The sequence below is a fragment of the Sapajus apella genome, unplaced genomic scaffold, assembly GCF_009761245.1.
Source record: "Sapajus apella isolate SASKATOON/1434 unplaced genomic scaffold, GSC_monkey_1.0 scaffold36, whole genome shotgun sequence".
Taxonomy (NCBI): domain Eukaryota; kingdom Metazoa; phylum Chordata; class Mammalia; order Primates; family Cebidae; genus Sapajus; species Sapajus apella.
In genome coordinates this window covers 32,866,397-32,880,676 of record NW_022436976.1, presented here as the reverse complement: position 1 = coordinate 32,880,676, position 14,280 = coordinate 32,866,397, and the positions used below count along the sequence as shown (strand labels likewise).

Genomic DNA, 14,280 nt, shown 5'->3' with positions numbered 1-14,280 from the left:
AAAAAAAAAAAAAAAAAAATGCAGTTTGAATTTTATTTTATTATTTATTTGTTTATTTTGAGTCTGGCTCTGTCACCCAGGCTAGAGTGCAGTGGCCCGATCTCGGCTCACTTCAATCTCCACCTCCTGAGTTCAAGCGATTCTGCTGCCTCAGCCTCCCAAGTAACTGGGATTACAGGTGTGCGCCACAATGCCCAGCTAATTTTTTTGTATCTTTAGTAGAAATGGGGTTTCGCCACATTGGCCAGGCTGGTCTCATACCTCTGACCCCAGGTGCCTTGGCCTCCCAAAGTGCTGGCATTACAAGCCTGAGCCTCCATGCCTGGCCCAGCTTGAATTTTTAGTACAGACGGTGTTTCACCATGTTAGCCAGGCTGATCTCAAACTCCTGACCTCAGGTGATCCACCTGCCTCAACCTCCCAGAGTGCTAGGATTATAGGTGTGAGCCGCCATGCCCGGTAAGATTTCTTTCAGAATATTACTGCTTATTGATAATGTACTAGCCACTCAAGAGTTCTGATGGAGATATACAAGCAAGGAAGTTAATATTTTCCTGCCTGTTTTATAATATCCATTCTGCAGCCCATGGTTCAGGGAGTAATTTAGACTTTCAAGTCTTGTATTTAAGAAACATTTTGTGGCTAGGTGTGGTGGCTCATGCCTATAATCCTAGCACTTTGGGAGGCTGAGGTGGGCAGATTACTTGAGGCTAGGAATTTTAGACCAGTGTGGGCAACATGGCGAAACCCTGTCTCTACAAAATATTAGTCAGGCATTGTGGCATGCATTTGTACACTCAGCTACTCAGGAGGCTGAGGCAGGATCACCTGAACCCAGGGCGATTGAGGCTACAGTGAGCAATGATTGTGCCACTGCACTCCAGCCTGGGTGACAAAGACTCTGTCTCAAAAACAAACAAAAATAGTATTCATGATTCTTGGGAGGAGGTCAAAATATGAACATTACCAGGAGTTAAGAAATTGATTCTAGCCCTTGTGGATAACTTTGAGGGGTTCAGTTCTTTAGTGGAAGCACTAACTACAGAAGCCAAGAGAACTAAAATTAGAAGTGGAGCCTGGAGATGACTGAATTGCTGCAATCTAAAACTTTAACACATGAAGAATTGCTTGTTAGGGAAGAACAAAGAAAGTATTATTTTGAGATGGAATTTAGTTCTAGTGAAGAGTCTGTGAACATTGTTGAAATGGCAACAAAAGACTTTGACTTATTATATAAACCTAGTTGGATGAGGCAGCAGCAGAGTTTGAGAGGACTGACTCCAAATTTGAAAGAAGTTCTACTGTAGGTAGGAAAATGCTTTTAGACAGCATCACATGCTACAGAGAAATCTTTCTTGAAAGGAAGGGTCAATTGATGGGATAACATCATTGTTATCTTTAAAAATTGCCACACCCACCTCAGCCTTCGGCAGCCACCACCCTAATCAGTTAGTAGCCTCAACATTGAGACAAGACCCTCCACCAGCAAAGAGATTACCACTTGCTGAAGGCTCAGGTGATTTGGCATTTTTTAGCAATAATTTAATTTTTTTCCAAGGTAGAGTCTAGTTCTGTCGCCCAGGCTGGAGTGCAGTGGTAGGGACATGTTTGAACTACAGCCTTAACCTCCTGGGCTCAAATGATCTTCGTGCCTCAGCTTCCTGAGGAGCTGGGGCCACAGGTGTGTATCACCACACCCACATAATTTTTTTACATTTTTTTTTTTGTAGAGTCAGGGTCTAGCCATGTCACCCAGGTTGGTCCCAAGCTCCTGTGCTAAATCGATTGTCCTGCCACTGCCTCCCAAAGTGCTATGATGATAGGTGTGAGCTGCTGCTGCCAGCCATAAAATATTTTTAACATTGGGTGGGCATGGTGGCTCTTGCCTGTAATCCCAGCACCTTGGGAGGCTGAGGTGGGTGGATCACCTGAGGGCAGGAGTTCAAAACCAGCCTGGCCAACATGGTGAAACCCCATATCTACTAAAAATACAAAACTTAGCTGGGTGCGGTGGCACAAGCCTGTAATCCCAGTCACTCTGGAGGCTGACATAAGAGGATTGCTTGAACCTGGGAGGCAGAGGTTGCAGTGAGCTGAGATGGTGCCACTGCACTCCAGTCTCAGCAACACAGTGATACTGTCTCGGGGGGAAAAAAAAAAAAAAAGCTATCTTCATTGGGTTTTAGATTTAGTGCTTTTGCACACTTAATAGACTAGGTTATAGTGTAAACATAGCTTTTGTATGCAGTGGGAAAACAAATTTGTGTTGTTTTATTGTGGTGGTCTGGAGTTGAACCTGCAGTCTCTCCTAGATGTGCCTGTATATTGGAAAAAAAATAGGATGAACCAGAAAAGGTGATTGAGAAGGAGCATCCAAAGTGCATTAGAAGGAAAACTGAGGGCTGGGTGTGGTGCCTCATGCCTGTAATCCCAGCACTTTGGGAGGCTGAGGCGGGCAGGAGTTCAAAACCAGCCTGACCAGCATGGTGAAACCCCGTCTCTACTAAAAATACAAAAAATTAACCAGGCATGGTAGCGCATGCTTGTAGTCCCAGCTACTCGGAAGTCCAAGACGGGAGAATTGCTTGAACCCAGCAAGTGGACGTTGCAGTGAGCCGAGATTGCACCACTGCACTCCAGCCTGGGCGACAGAGCAAGACTCTGTCTCAAAAAAAGAAAACCAAGAAATGTGTTTTAGAATCCAAGAGGAATGTTTCAGGAAAAATTGGGCAGTGATGTCAAATATTACTGAGTGATCGAGTGAGATGCGGACAGAATTGACCATTGGATTTGGCAAGAGGAAGTCATTAGTCACCCTGCTTATGTTATTTCAGTGGGGGTGGTAGGCCAAAACCTGATTAGAGTAGGATGATGAGCAAATGGGAGGTGAGAAATGGATGTAAATTTTTGATATAAGTTAATGAGAAGGAAAGCAGAGGTTGGGTCAGTTTTGTTTTGTTTTTTTCTTTTTTTGAGATGGAGTTTTGCTCTTGTTGCCTAGGCTGGAGTGTAATGGTGTATTCTTGGCTCACTGCAATCTCCATCTCCCAGGTTCAAGTGATTCTCCTGCTGCAGGCTCCTGAGTAGCTGGGATTACAGGCATGCGCTACCACGCTGGCTAATTTTGTATTTTTAGTAGAACAGGGTTTTTCCATGTTGGTCAGGCTGGTCTTGAACTCCCGACCTCAGGTGATCCGCCTGCCTTGGCCTTCCAAAGTCCTGGGATTACAGGCGTGAGCCATTACACCCAGCCAGTCTTTTTTTTTTTTCTTTCAAAGATCAGTTACATTAAGACGTATTTTGTGCCCACGAGAATAATTCTTTTTTTTTTTTTTTTTTTGAGACGGAGTTTCATTCTTGTTACCCAGGCTGGAGTGCAATGGCGCGATCTCGGCTCACCGCAACCTCCGCCTCCTGGGTTCAGGCAATTCTCCTGCCTCAGCCTCCTGAGTAGCTGGGATTACAGGCACACGCCACCATGCCCAGCTAATGTTTTGTATTTTTAGTAGAGACGGGGTTTCACCATGTTGACCAGGATGGTCTCGATCTCTTGACCTCGTGATCCACCCGCCTCGGCCTCCCAAAGTGCTGGGATTACAGGCTTGAGCCACCGCGCCCGGCGAGAATAGTTCTAAAGAGGGAGAAGTGGATGCCACAAGCAAAATACAGGGAAATAATTTTGGTGCTGAATCTCTGTATGTGGGGAAATTGGATTTAGAGTGGAAGTAAAGATGTTGGCTTCAGATTGGAGCAGAGGGGAAGGCAGAGTATGCTGATGCAAGTGCAAGTAGGTTTGTAGATATTGTTAGCAAGAGTGGGCGCATTTCTCAATGAAAAAATAGGATGAAAAAATCAAATGAGGGGAATGAGAAGATGGTGGTTAAAATTTGAGGAGAGAGAATTAGGAAATAGTCTTTGGAGCAAATTGATTTGGAAATAAAGTAGTATTGACAAATACAGTTAGGTGCCCTTTTGAAATTCATGAGCACATAATGAAATTGAAATCAGATGAGCCCAGTCTTTTTCAACATTAATATGTTGACTGTTGGCAGGTATGAATGAAGTAGACCAACAGTTACATTTAACTGAGGTAAGAGTTTTGCCAAATAATGTAAAGGAGGAACATATCCCATGAATGTAAAGTTGCTGGGAGGGGTAACAGGACTAGATAAGATACAAATAAAGAGCAGGCCAGCGACTCTTCACATGACAAGGGGTAAGTGTCCTCTGTGTCTTGGATTTTTATCGAAAAATGGGCCTCAGTTGAAAAAAATGGTATCTGTCGTAGTAGTAACAGTACATAGTTATTTAGGGTATCATTAAGCCAAATCATGACCAAGGGCCTGGCCACTGTGATATGCTCAGGGGCAGGCTCACTTCCCTTGCTCCTGGCCTTGCTCTCATTCATCTAACTAGCTGCGTAGGTGAGTGCGCCTGTCTCATCTGTCACTCTTTTCTTTGTCTCTTGACTCTTGCACATTTTTGTCATGAAGTCTCTTGACGCATTCTCTCCTAATTGGGCAAAATAGTTTAGGTGGTCTCATTCTTCTTGAAAATATACATTCTGATTTGTTTGGTGCTGTGTTTCTATTTTATGTATCTTTTCATCAGCTGGTTGAAGTGAAAATGGTTTGTCTTTTTTCTCTCACATGACAGTCTGCTTTGAAAGAGACTAAACGGTAGCTTGACTTCTTTCTAGAAATGTTGTTCTCAAGTGGTACTTTGCAGTCTGTTAAAGTGAACCCAGTGGCTTCTTCAAGATGTGAGGTCATGCGTTGGAATGCTGGCCTGGGGTCCTAGCCCCATTGACCTGCTCAATGGCGTAGAGCAGCAGAATTTTTCTTGCCCCAGACTTTGCCTGGCATGTGCCTCCTGCCCCTAACCCCCCAGCCCCACTCCTGCACGTCCTCACTTCTCAGTGGGCTGGCTTATCATAACTCTTTTTATTCTGGTCTCAGTTTACATATTACCTTTGTATGGAGGCTTCCTTCTCCCACCCTTCCTAAAGCCTAAATTTTAGGCTTTTATGTGTTTCCATCAAAGAATTAACCGGAATTTAATATTATTTTATTTAATTGAGAAAAGCCAACTTTTTTTTTGGTCTGCCTTCTATCCTTTTTTCGTACTTGGCTTAAAGAGGTTGTTGACTAAGTGTTCTAAATAAAAATAATGGAATAGCTAATAATGTACCCGATTATGAACTTGATGACTGTGTACCAAGAACTGGTTTAAGTGCTCACTAAAATGTAAAATTTTTTTCATTTAATCCTCACAAAAATTGTAAGAAGTAGTTGTAATTTATTTTATGGGAAAATAGATCACAAAGCTACTAAGTGGCAGAACTTGGGTTTAGAATCAAGATTTGATGTGTCCTAACATTGCTTTCCTTATACTGCAATTGATTAGTCATTAGACCATCTAACTCCCTCTCGCTTTGGTTTTTAGGAACTTCTAGCAATAGTAAAACAAAAGACTACCGAGAATTTAGATGATGTCACCCTCTTGTTTACTTTGAAAGCACTTTGGAATCTTACAGATGAGTCTCCAGCTGCCTGCAAGCACTTTATTGAAAATCAAGGATTGGAAATCTTCATCCAAGTCTTGGAGGTGGGAAGACAAGATTGAGTTTATATGTAAAGTTTTTTTCTTCATGATAAAGTAATCTATCTATCTATATATGTGTGTGTGTGTATCTTTTTTTTTTTTTTTTTTTGACAGACCTTTTCAGAGTCAGCAATACAAAGCAAAGTACTTGGTCTTTTGGTAAGGTGAATTGCTTTGATTTAATTTTAATTGCCTAAAAACAAAACCTAACACTCATTGTACCTACTATGATTTGTATTCTAGTTCATCCAGTTATTAGCAGCGTGAGCCTGACAAGTTTGTTTTGCTTAGTGTCACATTTCTTTGTAGTAGTATTTTAAAGATTAAATGAGATAAGGTAGCTAAAAAGACAATTTTATTTATCTAGTACTGTGCTTCTTCAGTGATTGTTAAAAATCATCCTCATCAAGGGAGTTGGATTGTGGGTATTAGGCTAGCTTGAGCTGGAGGCAGGCATAGGAGTAAGTGTTCTGAATTTATCTGACCTGAGAAATAGGAAAGTGAAAAAAAGCCAATTCCTGATTCTCTCCCACCTTCTTGTCTCTGGTGTTCTCTGTTCCATCTGACCTACAGAACAACATAGCAGAAGTCAGAGAGCTTTCTTCCAAGCTGGTGACCGAAGATGTGCTGAAGCATATCATCAGTTTACTCGGTAGCAGGGAAATGGAAGTCAGCTATTTTGCTGCAGGTATCATAGCCCACCTGACATCTGACAGACGGCTTTGGATAGCCCATGACTTCCAGAGGCGTATTCTTCTGCAAGATCTGGTATAGGAAACACTCTTCTTTGCAAAATCCAGAGTAATCTCTAATTACAAAAAATGTAGCTTTCTAAATTATAATATGATAGTTATAGAAAATTAGAAAAATTTATTACTAACCCATATCTTTCCACCCAAAACTATCTCTGTTAACATTTTGTTGCATATGACTTATTCCAGTCCTCTTTTCCATTAGCTCTTTTTAAAACTATTTACTTTCTTCTTTCTTTTTTTTTTGTCTTTGAGACAGGGTCTGTCTCCCAGGGTAGAACGCAGTGGCATGATTCATAGCTCATTGCAGCCTCAACCTCTGAGGCTTAGGGGTCCTCCCACTTCAGCCTCCCAAGTAGCTGGGCCTATAGGTGTGTGCCACTATGCCCAGCTAATTTTTGTATTTTTTGTTGTTGGGGTTTCACCATGTTGCTCTCTAACTCCTGAGCTTAAGCAGTCTGCCTGCCTTGGCTTCCCAAAGTGCTGGGATTACAGGTTTGAGCCATTGTGCCTGGCCAACTTCCTTATTTCTAAATAACATATAATCTGCTGTTCTTGACTTTGTAGCTTTAGGAATCTATCAATTCATTTTCCCACTTTGGGGAACTAAGATTCTTTTTCTCACTGTTTCTGTGCACAGCCTTTCCCAGTGTATACTCAAGGTATAAATCTTCATACATATTCTGTACACTTCACCTCAGGATTTTCTTTCCCAGAGCCTTCTCGTTCCTTCCATGTGGTGTGATTGTTTTGTATACAGTTCATGCTGTATTGCTGTCATCCTTGGATATTCTTTTACTATCATCCTGGGGGATTCCTGTTGTCTCTTGTGTGTTGGATTCCACGTTCCCTGGCTTATGTGCCTTCCTGTTTCTTGATTTACTCCTACTTTTTGTTAGATCATAATCTCAGTAGCTTTCTAAGGAGAGTGGCATGAAAATGAGACCATACCAGTTTTTTTTTTTTTTTTTTTTTTTTTTTTTTGAGACGGAGTTTCACTCATGTTACCCAGGCTGGAGTGCAATGGTGCGATCTTGGCTCACCGCAACCTCCGCCTCCTGGGTTCAGGCAATTCTCCTGCCTCAGCCTCCTGAGTAGCTGGGATTACAGGCACACGCCACCACGCCCAGCTAATGTTTTGTATTTTTAGTAGAGACGGGGTTTCACCATGTTGACCAGGATGGTCTCAATCTCTTGACCTCGTGATCCACCTGCCTCGGCCTCCCAAAGTGCTGGGATTACAGGCTTGAGCCACTGCGCCCGGCCTGACCATACCAGTTTAAAAGGCCTTTATTTTAGGCCGGGCGCGGTGGCTCAACGCCTGTAATCCTAGCACTTTGGGAGGCCGAGGTGGGTGGATCACTTGAGGTCAGAAGATCAGCCTGGCCATCATGGTGAAACCCCATCTTTAAAAAAAAAAAAAAAAGCCTTTATTTTACCCTCATGTTTAATTGATCTGATGGCTAGGTATAGAATTCTAGCTTTTTCCTTCAGAATGTTTGCTCCATTGTCTTTTACTTCTCAGTGTCACTGTTGAGAACTCCTGTGCAAATTTTTTTTTAAGGTTTTTGTCCTTTGTCCTCGTGCTTAGAAATCACAGTGGTATGCCTTGTGGGTTTATTTTCATTTTTAAATTTATTTTTTGTTAATTTTTTTTTCTTGTGGGTTTATTTTCTTATATTGTGTTGGGTACTTAGCAGTCAGGAAGCTCATTTCCTTCCTGGGAAATGTCTTTAATTTTTTTCTGGGATGTTGGCCTTCTCAGACTCATCCTTTTATATCTATCTCATTTATCTCTTTTATTCTGAATCATCTAAAAATATAATATCCTGTTTTTGTTTCATAGCTTATATAATTTTCATTTATCTCTTTGAATGTAATAATGATAATTTTAAATTTTATTTTATTTTTTTGAGACAGAGTCTCACTAGATCACCCAGGCTGGAGTGCAGTGGTGCAATCTCGGCTCACTGCAACCTCTGCCTCCCGGGGTCAAGTGATTCTCCTGCCTCAGCCTCTCAAGTAGCTGGGATTACAGGTGTGCATTAGCACACCTGACTAATTTTTGTGTTTTTAGTAGAGATGGGGTTTTACCATGTTGGCCAAACTGATCTTGAACTCCTGATCTCAAGTGATCCACCCACCTCGGCCTCCCGAAGTACTAGGATTATAGACATGAGCCACTGGCCTGGCCAATTTAAACAAATTTTTTTTTGTTTTTTTGAGATGGAGTCTCACTCTGTTGCCTAAGGCTGGAGTGCAATGGTGTGATCTTGGCTCATTGCAACCTTCACCTCCTGGGTTCAAGTGATCCTCTCGCCTCTGCTTCCCAAGTCGCTGGGACTACAGCAGCGTGCCACCACACCTGGCTAAGTTTTGTATTTTTAGTAGAGATAGGGTTTCACCTTGTTGGCCAGGCTAGTGGCAAACTCCTAACCTCCAGGGATCCACCTGCCTCGGTCTCAAAAAGTGCTGGGATTACATGTATAAGCTCATGGCCAGGCTAATTTTTACTTTCATAAGTTTTCCTGTTCCTCCAAGTCTTTTGTTTCCTGCAAATTACTTTTTTTCCTATTTCTTTTGTTCTTTTGTGTTAGATTTTTTCTTAAAGTTATGGTGATTCTGAGCTGTCTGTGGGATAGCTAAGAGGGGACTGTTTGAAAACTGCAGACAGGTATAATGTGTCAGCTATGGGCTTCACTGTAGAGTTGATCTCTTTTTTTCTTTTTTTTTTTTTGTTTAGACAGAGTTTGACTCTTGTTTCCTAGGCTGGAGTGCAGAGTTGCGATCTCCACCTTCTGGGTTTAAGTGATTCTCCTGCCTCAGCCTCCCAAGTAGCTGGGACGACAGGCATGGCTGGGCTACCATGCCCAGCTAATTTTGTATTTTTAGTAGAGATCGGGTTTCTTCATGTTGGTCAGGCTGATCTCAAACTCTCGACCTCAGGTCATCTGCCCGCCTGCCTCAGCCTCCCAAAGTGCTGGGATTACAGGCATGAACCATCACGCCCAGCTGATCTCTTTGTTTTTTCAGAGTGTTGTTCTGCCGTCAGGCTGGAGTGCAATGGCTTGATCTAAGCTCACTGCAACCTCTGCCTCCTAGGTTCAAGTGATTCTCCTGCCTCCACCTCCCAAGTAACTGGGATTACAGGCATCTGCCACCACGCCCAGCCAATTTATATATATATATATTTAGTAGAGACAGGGTTTCGCTATGTTGGTCAGACTGGTCTTGAACTCCTGACCTCAGGTGATCCATCTGCCCCGGCCTCCCAAAGTGCTGGGTATTAAAAACACACCTTGAATGAAAAGACTTCCCAAACAGGCTTTGTATGAGCAACATGGCTGTTTATTCACCTGGGTGCAGGTGGGCTAAGGCTGAAAAGGTCATTAGCGAAGGGCGATGGGATAGGAGTTGGTTTTATAGGTTGGGGCAGATCTTTTGGGGAGGGGGCAGGGGTAAGATGAGTTACAGTGGGGGGGGGTTGGGGGAAGGAGTATGCATTACCATAAGTTCAGTTACAGTGGCAGGTGGGTAAGGCATAAGAATAGTTAAGATGGGCCAGGCGCGGTGGCACATGCCTATAATCCCAGCACTTTGGGAGGCCGAGGCGGGTGGATCACGAGGTCAGGCGATCGAGACCATCCTGGTCAACAAGGTGAAACCTCGTCTCTACTAAAAATACAAAAATTAGGTGGGCATGGTGGTGCATGCCTGTAGTCTCAGCTACTTGGGAGGCTGAGGCAGGAGAATTGCTTGAACCCAGGAGGCGGAGGTTGCGGTGAGCCGAGATCTTGCCATTGCACTCCAGTCTGGGCAACAACAGCGAAACTCCGTCTCCAAAAAAAAAAAAAAAAAAGAATAGTTAAGATGGCAGAGTGGGGTGAGTAGTAATCACATTATTATAAGAGCAGTTAAGATGGCAGGGTGGGGTGAGGAGTATTCACATGATCATAGTAACAGTTAAGATGGCAAGGTGGGGTGAGGGGAAGCTTATATGGCCTGTGGCTCCGCTGGGCGGTCAGGGATAATGATCGATCAGGGGTGTGTTGGGGGGGGTGTGATCAGCCGAGGGAGGCAGGACTTTTGACTTTCTGGGTCTTGCACATGGAGGCCTGACACTGGGATTGCAGGGATTATACGCCTAGCCTAGGGTTAATAGGTGTTCCCTGGTTAGTGTTTTTAGATCTTTTGTACTATACTGGTTGGAACTTACCAGGAGAAGAACCTTGTATTCTTTTATGTGAAAACTATAAGCCTGGCTGCGTGCAGTGGCTCATGCTTGTAATTCCAGTATGTTGGGAGGCCAAGGCTGGTGGATCATCTGAGGTCAGGTGTTTGAGATTAGCCTGGCCATCATGGTGAAACCCTGTCTCTACTAAAAGTGCAAAAAATAGCTGAGCGTGGTGATACATATCTGTAATCCCAGATACTCGGGAGGCTGAGGCAGGAGAATCACTTGAACCTGGGAGATGGAGGCTTTAGTGAGCAGAGATCATGCCACTGCACTCCAGCCTCGGTGGCAGAGTGAGACTCTGTCTCAATCTGTCAATACATACATACAAAAACAAACATTAGCCAGGGATGGTGACGGGCACCTGTAATTCCAGCTACGTGGGAGGCTGAGGCAGGAGAACCGCTTGAACCTGGGAACTGTAGGTTGCAGTGAGCCGAGATCATGCCATCACACTCCAGCCTGGGCAACAAGAATAAAAATTCATCTTCAAAAAAAAAAAAAATGTTGGCTTTGTTTCCAGTAGTCTGAAAGCCTAGTAATAGAGTTGAGAGGCAGGAAATTTCATCATTTAGTATTTAGATTTTAACTCCAGACAGACCCCTGTTTTTAACATAATGTTCCCACTCTGAATTGTTTGTGGGGTTGCCCAGTCCAGACATTTTTATTAAGGATCACAGAAAAATCTGGCAGTCCTAATCCTTTGAACCAGTCCTCTTCTTCCCCCCGACCCCCCGCAAGATGGAGTCTTGCTCTGTCACTCAGGCTGGAGTGCAGTGCAGTGGTACGATCTTGGCTCACTGCAACCTCCACTTCCCGGGTTCAACTGATTTTCCTGCCTCAGTGTCCTGAGTAGCTGGAATTATAAGCACATGCCACCACACCTGGCTAATTTTTGTATTTTTTAGTACAGATGGGGTTTCACCATGTTGGCCAGGCTGGTCTCAAACTCCTGACCTCAGGTGATCACCCACCTCAGTCTCTTTTTGTTTCTTTCATTTTTTTTTTTTTTTTTTTAAGAAAAAGAAAAAAAAGAGAGAAAGAAAAAAAAGAAAAAAAAAAAGAATGAAGGAGAGTAAGAAAGAGGAAGAGGAAGAGGGAGAGAGAACGGGAGTGTTGCTTTATTGCCTGGGCTAGAATGCAGTCTGAAAATGGGTATGCCAATAATTGTGCTTAATAATGGAGACATGAAAAAATGAGGGAAGAAAATAACAAACAAGCAGCCAACCAATATTTCATTTAGATCTGTAAGTAGGTGTGATGTGGTGCTGATAAGTGTATATATTTTGTGTATTTAAAGTGGAGAGTTCTATAAATGTTTATGAAGTTTATTAGTTCCGGATCTGAGTTGAAGTCCTGGATATCCTTGTAAATTTTCTGTCTCGTCGATCTGTCTAATATTGATGTTGAAGTCTCCCACTATTATTGTGTGGGAGTCTAAGTCTCTTTATAAGTCTTATGTATCTCGGTGTTCTTGTATTGGGTGCGTATATATTTAGGATCATTAGCTCTTCTTGTTACATTGATCCTTTTATCATTATGTAATGTCCTTCCTTGCCTCGTTTGATCTTTGTTGCTTTAAAGTCTTATTTTATCAGAGGCAAGAATTGCAACTCCTGCTTTTTATTTATTTATTTATTATTGCTCTCCATTTTGTTGGTAAATCTTTCTGCATCCCTTTGTTTTGAGTCTTTGTGTATCCTTGCATGTGAGATGGGTCTGGATGCAGCATACTGATGGGTTTTGGCTGTGTCTTTTGATTGGGGGATTTGGTCGATTTAAATTTAGGATTAATAATAATATATGTGAGTTTAATACTACCATTTGATGTTAGCTGGCTGTTTTGCCCATTAGTTGATGTAAATTCTTCATTATGTTGATGCTCTTTACTTTTTGATGCATTTTTGGAAAGGCTGATACTGGTTGTTCTTTTCTATGTGTAGTGGTTCTTTCAGAAGCTCTTGTAAAAGAGCTTCAGTCTCTTAAAGTGCTAGGATTATAGGCATTAGCTACTGCGCCTGGCCCGGTCCTTTTATTTTCAACCCTACCTCTAATTTCACTTCAGGAAGTATCTCATGTACCAAATTTTTAAGTCTCTGAGGGGTTCTCTTCGAATTGGTTTGTGTTTTAAGCTTTCCCAGTGCTAGATATTAAATTAGTTACCAGTTTTCCATGTGCATTGTTCTTTGTGTTTACTTTCTGGTAATGGGATTCCTGAGGGAGTAGAAGTAAATGTGTACTCAGTCCAGTATCTTTAAACAGATGCTCCTTGTTCTTGTAATTTTTCCCACATTATTAATATGTTCTGTGTACATAATGGTTATGTGATTGATATTTTGCCAAGTAGATGTATCCAAATTTGTTCAGTCATTCCCAGATTTTGAAAAATTTTGTTGTAAATGGTGGAATACAATATTTGAATCTTGGTTTCTCTGGTTTTGTTTTTTTTTTTTTTTTTTTTTTTTTTTTTTTTTGGAGTAGCATTCAACTATCCAGAATTGGACAAGTTCAAGTTGTAAGATGACAGCACTAGTGACCTATAGGTAATTTCATGATGTTGTGCTTTTCTTAAAGGCTGTACTCAGTGATACCGTGATAATGTGTTAGAGTCAGTTAGACTAATGTTCAAATCCTATTTCTCTGGGATAGTGGGAAAGTATTTCTAGAAAGTCAGTTTTCCTTGTCTGTAAAATGAGGCTGACAGTGTGCAAGATTGAGTATGCAATGAGATATTGAATGTATAAAATGTCTAACACAGAATGCAATTTCTCAAATAATAGCTTCACTGTATGCTCAGTCACAGTGAGGAATTGACCCTGCAGGGAAAATGTTGAAAGTTTCCCCCCCCTCCCCCAACCCTTTGAGGTAGAGTCCAGGCTGGAGCTGGGATGCAGTGGCATGATCACATCTCAATGCACCCTTGACTTCCCAGGCTCAAGTGATCCTCCCACTTCAGTCTCCTGTGTAGCTGAGGCCACAGGCATGCGCCACCAGGCCCAGCTAATTTATTTATTTATTTTTTGTAGAGACGGGGCTCACCTTGTTGCCTAGGCTGGTCCTAAATTCCTGAGTTCAAGCGATCCACCTGCCTTAGCCTCCTAAAGTGCTGGGATTACAGGTGTGAGCCACCACGCCCAGCTGTGAAAATTATATATGTTATTATTATAAATTATATAGTGTAAATTATTATATCCCTGAACACTGGCCTGAGCTCTGGATTAACATCTTTGTACTTACTTTTTTTTTTTTTAAAGATCTTTCAAGACATTTTTCCCACTCCTTGGCAACTTCTCTCAACCAGAGGTTCAGCTCTGGGCAGTATGGGCTGTGTATCACGTCTGCAGTAAAAATCGTATGTATTCAACACATAATAGTTTTCCAGCTGTTTTTCTGTGTAATGAATAAGTTCAAGATGGATGTGAAAAATTGTCTACCTCTGTCTTCCGTATTTAGCTGTGTTTAAAAAGAAACTGAAAAAAGCTATTACTAGCTTGAAACAGTGCTGTAGAATTAGTAATCCATTTGAGGGTAGATTAGATAGCAAGCGAAATAGAACGTAAAAGTTTGCTCCTACTTGTATTCCCCACAGACAAGCACCATTAATAATTTGATAACTAATCTTCCAGATACTTTTCTATATCCACGCTGTATTTAGTATATACTGTATATATGAAATATATTTTTAAACAA

The 14,280-nt window shown here is 42.1% G+C and overlaps 1 protein-coding gene across 2 annotated transcripts in view; it reads left to right on the top strand.

Annotated features, from left to right (window-relative positions):
* The window catches only part of ZYG11A (zyg-11 family member A, cell cycle regulator), a 41,621-nt gene extending 27,610 nt beyond the window's left edge, over positions 1–14,011 (top strand). The window contains exons 8-12 of one of the 2 annotated variants that reach the window (XM_032296989.1): positions 5,446–5,607; positions 5,719–5,763; positions 6,178–6,372; positions 13,072–13,133; positions 13,845–14,011. In XM_032296989.1, coding sequence (XP_032152880.1) covers positions 5,446–5,607; positions 5,719–5,763; positions 6,178–6,372; positions 13,072–13,133; positions 13,845–13,995 — 615 coding nt within the window. In that variant the 3' untranslated portion in view covers positions 13,996–14,011. The remainder of the gene's footprint in view (positions 1–5,445; positions 5,608–5,718; positions 5,764–6,177; positions 6,373–13,071; positions 13,134–13,844) is intronic. The other variant, XM_032296990.1, reaches the window with a different exon arrangement.
* The last annotated feature ends 269 nt before the right edge of the window (positions 14,012–14,280 follow it).